At 44.4% G+C, this 11,253-nt stretch overlaps 1 protein-coding gene across 1 annotated transcript in view; it reads left to right on the forward strand.

The window, feature by feature from the left end:
- Positions 1-10,547, forward strand: part of Tmem248 (transmembrane protein 248) — a 30,002-nt gene extending 19,455 nt beyond the window's left edge. Inside the window, exons 3-7 of the mRNA XM_047533642.1 lie at positions 2,042-2,327; positions 4,446-4,596; positions 5,563-5,746; positions 7,230-7,373; positions 7,871-10,547. Of these exons, the coding sequence (XP_047389598.1) occupies positions 2,042-2,327; positions 4,446-4,596; positions 5,563-5,746; positions 7,230-7,373; positions 7,871-7,891 (786 nt within the window). The 3' untranslated portion in view covers positions 7,892-10,547. The remainder of the gene's footprint in view (positions 1-2,041; positions 2,328-4,445; positions 4,597-5,562; positions 5,747-7,229; positions 7,374-7,870) is intronic.
- The last annotated feature ends 706 nt before the right edge of the window (positions 10,548-11,253 follow it).

An 11,253-nucleotide genomic window follows, 5' to 3' on the forward strand; every position in this document is an offset into this window, starting at 1 on the left:
CCCTGTAGTACAGATTTTAAAAGTTGTGTATTTTAGATGTTAGAAAACAATAACAAATTAAATAATTCTTGTTTAATAGAAGTGAAGTGATTCTTGAATCCATGAGTGGACACAATACTGGATCAATGACAAGTGGATAGGGTGGTAGGCCAGGCTCTGTCTTGCAGGTCCCCCAAGTGTCTCCTCTTGCACCTTGTTTCCTTTTTGCCTGCTGGTGGACATGGTGGAGATTGGGGTGGCAGTGTTGCTGTCCCAAATGTGGAAGTGTGTGCCTTGGGCTGTAGAGGAAAGGTCTCTTGAATTGGGACTGTGGCTTTTTCCTGTGCTCTGTGGCATTCTAGATCATAGGTAATCTTGGCAGTGGGGACTGCTTCACACACAAACTGTCTTGCCTACTTAAAGTAACACGTAAGCTATTTTTATTTTGGAACTCTTTCAGAGAGTTTCTTACCAAGGTGTGTATTGACTGACTTGATTCTTCCTTTTTTCTGGCCCTAACTGAATCCTTAAAAGTTGCTGTAATCACATTAAAGCTGACAATGAACATTCTGGTCACAGTCACATTCTGCTGCATCCTGGCATTTCTTCCTTGCAGAGCTTAAACCCCTGTTGAACATTCAACCATGGTCAATGGTTAGGGTGTATCCTGGATAACTAGCTCTTAATAATCAAAGTGGAGCCTGGCATTGGCTTTGACTGGCTGTTCAATGTGGACTTGGAAAGACAGTGATGGATAGGAAAAGTTCTGGGCTGCAAATCAGAACTTAATGCTGATTCTACCTTCAACTATGGAATTGGAGGGTCCCTAATTTGCTGTGGGCCTTAGTTTTTTCGTGTCTCAATATGAAGGGACAAGACTAAAATGTTCACTTTTCAACCCTGATGTGCACTGATTTTGTAGGCATTAGGAAATATTAAATTTGATTTATCTGTTTATCTTAGCAAATGTCACATACAGTTGTACTGGTGCTGTAAAGATAGATTCCCTGACTGCCTGGGGATTACTCAAATGGTTTTTAAAATTAATACCGTTTGCCTCTAATTCCAGTGGCTTGGGAGGCTGAGGCAGGAGGATCTCTAGTTTGAAGCCAGTTTCAGCAATTTAGTGAGGCCCTGGACAACTAAGTGAGCCCTTGTCTCCAAAGAGAGGGGGCTGGGGATGTGGCTAATCCAGATCACACCCCCCAAGGAAAAAAAAGTAACAGTCCAGGTTAGGTTTGTTGTTACTGTTTCTTTCATTCTGAATTCTTCTCTGGGTTTCTATTAAATTTAAAATAGATCCTTTTGGTTTCTTTATAGATGCTGGCATTTGTTTAGCTATGACATAATTAGCTATGTGTGTTTTAAAAACCAAATTATGATTTAAGTCATCAATGCATGACTGCAGGATAGGATATTAAGAGACGTTTTGAGCTGGGAATGTAGCTCAGTGGTGGAGTACTTGCCTGGCATGCACAGGGCCCTGGGTTCTATTCCTAGCATAAAAAACTGGGGGAAAAAACAAAAGAACAACAACAACAAAAGAACAGGAAGAGAAGTTTTCAACACTGAAAACATGTTTGGTGCCCTTCCTAAAGTGGGAGCAAAGTGGGAGCAAGTATCGGATGTCTTCTAGGAAAAGAAAGCCGTGTATATAGAACTAACCTGTTGAGGAATTATTTTAAAAAATTATAATTGTAACTGTGAAATGAATTTGAATCAATGCTTTTACTGTTTTACTACCTTTTTTCAGGTTTGATTCTGAAGCTAGATCTTTTTTCAAACTTTAATAAGCTGGGTTTAAAAAAAACATTTTCTCAAATAAGCTTGTTTAGTCTCACAGGGTACTTACTGTTAGGGCCACAGTAATTTTTCTGAGTGGGGAATGTGGTGGCAAGCAGGAAGACCATGCTGCCTGCCAGTGCCTGGGGGAGGTGCTGCGCTGTACTTGCAGCTATTGACTGCACGTCACAGGCGCCACACTGAGGGTGATGACTGTGTCCCTGTGTAGGACACTCAGGGACTGCTCACATTTCTCTCTCTTTATCTTACTTTACTGAAGGATTGGAATACTTTTCTGCTGCGGTTTAATGATTTGGACTTGTGTGTATCAGAAAACGAAACACTAAAGCATCTCTCAAATGACACTACAACTCCGGAGAGCACAATGACCAATGGGCAGTCCAAAGTGTCCACCCAGCCCCCCCAGACCCTGGAGGACTCAGGCCCAGTTAACATCTCAGTTGCAATCACCCTAACCCTGGACCCACTCAAACCCTTTGGAGGCTACTCGAGAAACGTCACCCATCTGTACTCGACCATTTTAGGACATCAGATTGGACTTTCAGGTGTGTAAGTGCTAGTCAGCCATGTGTGGATCTACTCATCATACTGTATTTTACTTTTGCATGTATATCTCTTTGTTGAACTTAAATTCTGAGGCGAAGAAGACAATGTATCTGCCACATGTCTTCACTCAGCATACAGAAATCCCTTTCTGAAGACTTGTGACTAAAATGAGAAGCTGACAGACTGGGAGTGTAGCTCAGTGGTAGAGCATTTTCCTGGCACCTGTGATGTCCTGGGTTTTAGCTCCAGCACCACACACACACCGAGAGAGAGAGAGGACGGGAGACTTAAGGTCTGTCGGTGGCCTTACCATTTACCCTTGAACAGCAGTCAGACTTTACTTGGATATTTTTGGGCGGGGGGGGAGGAAAGGGGGACGATTTGCAACAATTTGAAAAAACTTACAGAATGAGCTGTGTAACTTAGAATTATTGAATAAATTTTAAAAATAGTATGTCATGAATGCATAAAATATATAATTATTTTTAAATAATTTACTACCATAAAGTATGTCTTTTATAAAAAGTTCAAATTTATCAAAATGCACATTGTAAACATAACTATATATGTTGCAATTTGCAGGCAGGAGAAATGTGAAAAAACCTAAAGAGTAGCATTAAATTGTAATAAAACTATAGTATATACTGCAGTGATTTCATAGCCGCCTCCTGTGGGTATTGTGATCTCAAGGTTGGAAGTATCCAACTTAATACTGTGTGGTGCTAAATCATTGCTGAGTGAGCAGTTCCTCTGTCAGTAAGTCTGCCTGTTGTACTAAAAGTGATCTCACTGTTCTTGTGTATTCATCCCCATGTATACTGTATATACAGCACACTATATAGATCAACTATATTATCCGTAAGGCTTCCTGTCAGTGGTAGGCTGAGTTAAGTTCTTGGGAAGTCAGAAGTTATACTCAGATTTTCTACTGTGTGGGGGGTCAGCACCCCTAAACCTCATGTTTTTCAAGACTCAATTATATGTACAAGCACATAATTTTTACTCAGTCTATCCTGTTGGAATTTTCAGTACTTACCAAGAAGACATTGCCTTTAGTCTACTTTTTCCTCCACTTAGTGCTAGAGATTGAACCCAAGGCCTTGTGCATGCTAGGCAGGTGCTCTACCATACCTGAGTATTGTTTGAATGTCCACTGTTAGTGCTGTGCTAGCTTCTGGGAAGAACTAGAAACAGCCTAAAATCTGATCTCTTTCCCCTTGGAATTTTGGGATTATAGAAAAGACAGATAACATTAGTTTATATACATATCAGGCCCTTAAAATAGTTCATGGCACAAAAGAAATGCTGTATAAGTACTTGTTAGATAACATGAAAAATAAACACCTATAAACTGTGGGATACTGCCCTTTGACTAGTGCTGAACTTGTGGATGGGTGATTAGTTCAGGAGGACAGGAAGGCATTGGAGGCTGGAAAAATCAAAAGGCTTCATGTGAGAGTCCTGGTGCTTGGAAGATTAACCTTTGATTCTTTGTTTACTGAAAGCCTTTTTGTGAAGTCCTTAAAGGAATTTGTGAGTGCCTGCATGTCTCCTACTGCCTGTTAGAGATGAGAGCTAATCCCATGGTAATGAAGACTTCTGGGTTTTCCCATGTAACAAGTGGATATTTTTCTTCTGTCACGGTGTAGAACTCCATGGTTTTAGTTTAAGCTTTATCACTAATTAGTCCCAATATCTTTCTTAAATCTAATAGACCTCTGTATGTAGAATGGGAACATTAACCCTTCTTTGGTCACATTCATGGGATAATTGTAACTTACAAATGAAGTAATACATCCAGAAGCAGGTTGAGAATGCTGCGTGCTGTACAGAGTCTAGAACAGCAGCACAAATCCTCTAGCCCAGCTCTCCAGTGCAGAGGCTCTTGGCTCTTGTTGCATCCCAGGCCCTGGGTGAAAAGTGGCTTCTCTCTATGTGCCGTTGGTGTCTCTGCTAGTTGAACAGTCCTCATGCTTGTGATCAGGACTATTCCCACAAAGGCAGGTGACAGATGATTACTGGGTGGGTGACTTTGTATTCAGGACTTGCCTGAATCCCAGAGAAGAATATATGAATTCTTTCCTTTATTTACCAAAAAAATGGTTTGTCTTTCACAGGCAGGGAAGCCCATGAGGAGATAAACATCACCTTTACCCTGCCTGCAGCTTGGAGCTCAGACGACTGTGCTCTTCATGGCCACTGTGAGCAGGTGGTATTCACAGCCTGTATGACCCTCACAGCCGCCCCCGGGGTGTTCCCTGTGACCGTGTAAGTGTCTCTGCCCCTGCTGATCAGCGTGAGGAGGTCCACATTATGGGGGGGCCGCTCCAGCAGTGTATTCTCACTGTGGCTGGTTGTCATGCTCTGTGGAGTTATCTTGTCCAGAACTGGCTGCAGGATTACCTAAGTTTGATCTGGAATTCTCAAGGTAGGATTTCCACATAAAAATACCAGAAAGGTAGGTGCACCAGGCAGTGAAGACAAGTGGTGGGTGGGGGTTCTTAGGTGCCTTCCCTGCCAGAGTAGAAGCAGCAAGTTGCAGCAGAGGGCCCTGAGGGGCTGCCAGCAGTGAGGTGTGTTCACCTCCCCAGTCCACAGATCCACGAGTGCAAATCGAGCCTTAATTTCTATTACACAGATGTTTACTTCTGAAACCTGCTTCAGTTTTCTGAGACACAGTGTCACTTTGTGTTTAAGGTGTTCTATTTTGGGCTTTTTTACCTCTCTCTGTAAAGGAGATAATGATCTATAAAGAAATATGTGAGATACACAAGTAAATTCTACTCGCAAGAGTTCTGTGCTGAGCCCCGGAGGAATTGTCCTGGAACTTATCTATTTTAGACATTTGGAGGTTTGCACCGTGAGAGTAGATATGTGTGAATAATGCCTGATGCAGAAGTTTGTATGTAAAGCTTCGAGTTGTAACTAAGAATTTAGGTAATTTGAAAGGGTAGGCTTAAAAGGAGCATTAGTGGCCACGTCAGATGTGAGATGACGGAGGGTTGGATTCTGAAGGAAGACCCCACTACTCAGTACCCAGAGGTCAGATGCCTCTATGTTTCCTGTTATGTATTTATTTAAAAAAATAAGACCCTCAGACTAAAAATACAGCGTGTTCATCCCAGAGAAGCACGTGTGTTCTCCTTCCTATGTGTGCCATGTGGAACCTGCCCGGTGCAGCAAGAGTGGCCGAGGGGGTCTTGGGTCGCTGATGGTTTTTCCTTCTGCCTGCAGACAGCCGCCGCACTGCATTCCTGACACGTACAGCAACGCCACACTCTGGTACAAGATCTTCACGACAGCCAGGGATGCCAACACGAAGTACGCTCAGGATTACAATCCCTTCTGGTGTTACAAGGGAGCCATCGGAAAAGTCTATCATGCTTTGAATCCCAAGCTTACAGTCATTGTTCCAGATGTAAGTGCTCGGAATGTGTGTGCGCGTGTGTCCTGGAATGGGGTGTAGGCCCTGGGTACTTCCTAGGGCGAGCTTAGTCCTTGCCACTCTAGATTTCCAGCTGAGGTTGGCCTGGGTGGAGTAATGGAGACTTGGAAAAACAGGCTACCCTTTTGGATAAGAAAAATGTGATCATTTTCTTCATTTACTGTTTTGCCCAGCAGCTACTGTCTGTGTAACCTGTAGGGATTGCAGGGGGGTGCTTGTATGGTCTCAGTGGTACCCACAGCCATTCAGAGTATTTGGTCAGTGTCAACAGGAGCAGTAGGTACTGCTGTTTGAAATTTAGAAAGGTAGCCCTCAGAGGAGGACACAAGTCTCAGACTAGGAGTTGCAGTCTGAGATCTGACTTGAGGAGGAAAGGACAAGAAAGCCCTGATGTGTGGGCTAGAAGGTGCCGTGCCAGCTTTCTCCTTGCAAAGACTGCGCTGCTGTTCTCAGGTGTCAGGTGGGGTTTTCTCTTTTCACCTGGCCCTTTCCCTTTTCTGTGACTCTTGTTTGTGCATGAGTGTGGCAGTAGGGTTTGAACTCCAGCTCCTTTTTATTTTTTTATTTTGAGACAGGGCCTCACTAAGTTGCCCAGGCTGGCCTGGAACTTGCCATCCTCCTGCCTCAGCCTCCCAACTCACTGGGATTACAGCTGTGCACTACCACCCCTGGCCTCTATGACTCATTTTTATCAAGTTGTGGGAGTTGGTAGGCCAGGGACTTCCAGGATTGAGCAGAGGAGATGCAGCTGGGGTGGGCAGAGGCCAGGTTCCAGAAAGCCCTTGCTGCCTAGCCAAGGCATTCAGCCTTTCTCCTGGGCCTGCAGGGCACTTGTAAAGCAGTGCATTAAGAAGATTGATCTGCCACCTGGGACACATAAATGGGAAGGAAAAGGAATGGAAGCATGTCTGGGTTTCTCCCACAGACAGCAGGGCCTAGTGATAGACTGCATATGGGAGGTTGCTGAGGAAGGAACCCAACACACCTCAACATGTTCAGCAAGGAACTTATGGAAATGGGAGAGTGCAGAAGGAAGGAAGCTGTCTCTGGGGAGGGATGAAGCGCTGAGGCCTTTGGAGTGGGCAGGTAGCGGGGAGTCAGGAATGTGGGATCAGGCTGTGAGCCCTCAACCTGGAGGCAGGCGGAGGAAGAGAAAAGTGGGGCTAAAGACAGGTATTGGGTCTCCCCAGGGAGGAGGCCTGGGGAGGCAGAGTGTGGGTAGTGTGGGGCATACAGAGGCCAGGGCAGAGGAAGGAGCAGGTAGCACACTGCTGAAGAGCACTATGCCTTCACTTAGTAGGAGCCAGCTGTGGTGTTGCCATGGCAAGAGAGGCCTGTTTCAGCTTGAGATTGAGACTGATACCAGTCTGGAGGCTGGGAATCCCAGATCCAGAAACTCACTAGTAGTTATTCAGAACTCATGCAGATGTTTCTGATTTTTTTCTCGTTTATTTAGGATGACCGCTCTTTAATAAATTTGCATCTCATGCACACCAGTTATTTCCTGTTTGTGATGGTGATAACCATGTTTTGCTATGCTGTTATCAAAGGCAGACCCAGCAAATTGCGTCAGAGCAATCCCGAATTTTGTTCCGAGAAGGTAGGTGAGCCGTGAACGGAGTCTGTCCCAACATTTTGCTGGAGGGTATTCTGTATTTGGAAATTCCCAGTTAGTTCTTACCCCATTTATTGTGAGCAGTGCCATTCCTCCAAAGAAATCTGTCCCTGACTTTTCATTACAAGTAGTCTTTACCTTACCTCAACTGTGGTAATACAGACCTAGGCTCCTTAGCTGTCCAGAGGTGCCCACTGTGGCACTTGCTCTGGAACCCCCTTGGAGAACCACTGATCAAATAGGCTGCTTTCCTTCTGCTCCTGTCAGCATGGGAAACCCAACTGTCTCAGCACAGTGGTTCCACAGGTCAGCTGCTTCTTGCAGATTTCTAGTAATTCCTGTCTAGATTGTATTCTAAAGGATTGAATAATTCCCCCGCCTGATCAGTGTGTGCAATCAGTGTGACCCCTGGTCTCTAGTAGGTTGCTGGAGCCCTAGGGGCCTCGATGTTGGACTGGATTGCTTGTCTTGCTCTCTTCTAGGTGGCTTTGGCTGAAGCCTGATCCCACAGCTCCCTGTTTCTGAGAGAGACTGAGAACCGTAATGATTGCCTGCTGAACCCAGCCAGGGCCTGGCCACTCTGTGAATACATGATCTTGCAGCGTTGGGTTATTCCAGCCAAAGACATTTCAAGTGCCTGTAACTGATTTGTACATATTTATAAAGATCTATTCAGAAATCGGTTCATGATGCACGTGCTTGGCCCTGGGTGCAGCCGGAACCCTTCAGCCTCACCTGGGGGCCTGTGGACTTGGGTAGATATGCATAGCACTAGAGAGAGCGTGTGCATCCTGCTGCAGGGCGGCAGGCCCTGGTGTTTTTAACCAAGGTCACAGGCAGCTCACTGCCGGTGGGTGAGGCTTGCTTTGGTTCTTGTTTCAGCCCAATGTGTACAGAACGTTTGGAACAGTCTGCACCTTTGATATGATACTGCATTTCCAAAGCCACCAATCCATTTTGTGGATTTTGTGTGTCTGTGGCTTAATAATCATAGTAACAACAATGATACCTTTTACTTCATTTTGCTTGCAAGGAAGCATACCTATCTATGTTTTTGTTTTTGTTTTTAAGAAAAAATAAAATAGTCACATTTTAATACTACTCTAGTTAGGACAGACTTGTGCTTTTATCCTGAGTAAAAAGTTAAATATTTAAAAGTCACCTATATGGTAAAAATCTAAGTTTCATTTTCCACATGGATGGTGAGGAATCTGGTTTTGAGTTGGCACAGAATGTTCTACTCTCTCTTTTCCTTTGTTACTTCTTCCCTTTGCATAAAAGTTAAAGCAGCTTCCTCACCCAAATAGATTACAAATTCAGTAAGAGGTCCTAGAGTAGAGTAACAGCTCTGCTTCCTGGCATGCAGATAGTGGTGCAGGAAGAGAGAATGGCTCTTGATGTAATGGTCATGAAAGGATTTTTGTTTTTTGTTTTTTGAAATGAGATTGATTTTTAATTTCCACTTATTTTTATAAAACTAACACATCTTCAGGAGTAGAAAGGCAACTACTAGATTGTGAAAATGCTGCCTGTGAATTGTGGAGGGGCGCAGTTCTGATTTGCTGTTGATCACGGAGGACCGAAAGTGTTTGCTTCCCTGTTTCCTCTGCCCTTGTGTCCTCTGGTCCTCCTCCATTTAGACAGAAGTGTGCGTCCTCTTCTCCAGTCCTCATTGGTTGTGTTGTTGCTGTTTCTCAGCAGCTCTGCCTTAATAACTCATTGTTGGTGACTTCTGTGTCCTCCTAGGCAGTGTCAGAGCAGGAGGGCAGTTAAAACCTTGGACAGGACCATCAGCCCTTCTTTCCCTTCACTCTAGGTCTGAGGTCTGTTCTGTGTTAGAATTAGTTCTTACAGTCTGAAGTTTTTTGACCCAGAACAATTTATCCCAGGGCCTTTTGAATGGAAAACAGTTGTGGGCTTTTATTGAGCCCATAATCATTGTAGCTACGTGATGTGTTAGTATTCCTTTGTTTTTCTTTTTAGTACATTTCAAGCACAGTAACAGTTCTTGTCTACCCAGTTTTTTGTTTTTCAGATTTTTTTTTTTTTTTTTTTTTTTTTTTTTGGTATGATGTGAGTTGCTTACATGATGCATGACTAACTTGTTAATTTGGTTTTTTCTTGAGAGACTTTGAAACTGTATGAGACAAGATTGAGAAAGAGCCATTTGGCTAGGCCTTTAGAAATGTCAGTATCATTAGGACCATCATATTTTAGATTAAACTGCTATTGAATTAATGGAATCCCTATGAAGTGGAGTTACAGGGATAGACTCATAACTGGCAGAGTAATGTAGAAGGAAAAAGACAAGTGAAAAAAGGTCAGTTTCACTGGTTTGTTCCATCCAGCTTGTTGCTAATATTAATTACCCTTGTTTAAATTACAGGGAATGGCTGGAATCTGTTACCAGGGGAGGAACACTGTTAGGCATGGGGAGAGGAAGTGCCAAAATGCTTGGACACTATGTCTTGTCCTGAGCCAGGACATACCTTTACAATCCAGCATTCACCCTAGCAGGTGATTCTTGAAGATTCAAAGACACACAGGCAGGCCTATGAAGGAAGGGTGGGAAGAGGAGAGGCCCTGGGCCCTGGGTGAAGGGGCCTAGGACCTAAGAGCCTTTCCCATACCTGCAGGAAGTCCCGGGGACCTGTTACTGTTTGGGCACATGTGTTCTAGGCCCAGTCCTCAGCTTTCTCTTGCTAGTGGACCTTAGGACTAGAAGGGGCTGTAGACGGGGCCCTTTTGCCATTCAGAGGCAGCAGCACTGGCTTGTCCTCGGGCATCTTGGACTGGAGGTCCATTCAGAGGTCAGCAGCTTACTGTTAAAATGGTTGTTTCAGATCATATTGATCTCTTTCCTTTCCCTTGTCCTGCCACTGTATGACTCGAATCAGTTTTGATTCTATTTGTAAGTTTTCTCATCGTTAGGAACCTGCTGTTTCTGCTGCGTTTTCTTTGGCGGTGTGTAAGAATTCAGCATCCTGGTTTTTCAGCCCTCCTGCAGGCACTGGGGTTATGAGGGCCAGCGGATCCATTTCACTTACCTTGCTGCATGATGGTCAGAAGCTGATCTGTTATGGCATTCAACTCCCTGGTTAATTTTCTGTGTTTGACGTATGTGCATATGTGCTTTACAGAATAAAACATCTGAATTTATTTGCAATGTCTCCTTTTCCTCCAGTCTGATGGGCATTTCCTAAGGGAAGAACATGTGCAATAAGCAATCGAGAGTTTTTCGCAGACTGTTTTTTGAAGCATTACTATCATTAGGATGAGTGGTGGGCATTTTTTTCTACTAAGGAGGCCTCACCAAGCCCATGGGTCTTTTCCCTAGGAGCACAAAACCTCTTGTCTTTTACAAGAGCTGACAGAACTGACAGAGCTGACCCAAATCCTGCCCAAGACTTAAGAAGTATATAGTAGGGAGCATGGAAGAGATAAAGGAGTTTAAGGACACCCTTCTTGTGTGCACCAAGCCCCAGTTAACAACAGCAGACTCCAGTCCCCTCTGTCGTCTCCAGAACACCTCATGCTCTGCACTTCCTTTGCCACCCCAGACAGAACATCCTCTGTAGCTTCTACAGCAAAAGGAAGATTGTGTTTACGGATGCAAATTCTTCTCCAGTGGGCAGAGGCATCTGTCCTTTCCCTCACCCTGCAGCTAGGTGCCAGGCTCATGAGGTCAGTCTCAGGGCCAGGGTCAGCATTGAGAAAGGCAACACCTCAATGGACTCTTTGTCTCCACCTCCTTCACCTCCTCCTGCCTTCTTTCTTTAACAGGTGGAACACTGTGCTTGCAATGTCTTGTGCCACTTACTTCTCTTTCCTCGTACTCTTAGATTCTTGTGGGTGAGGTTCGCCT

The sequence above is a fragment of the Sciurus carolinensis genome, chromosome 18 (genome assembly GCF_902686445.1).
Source record: "Sciurus carolinensis chromosome 18, mSciCar1.2, whole genome shotgun sequence".
NCBI classification, from domain to species: Eukaryota; Metazoa; Chordata; class Mammalia; order Rodentia; family Sciuridae; genus Sciurus; species Sciurus carolinensis.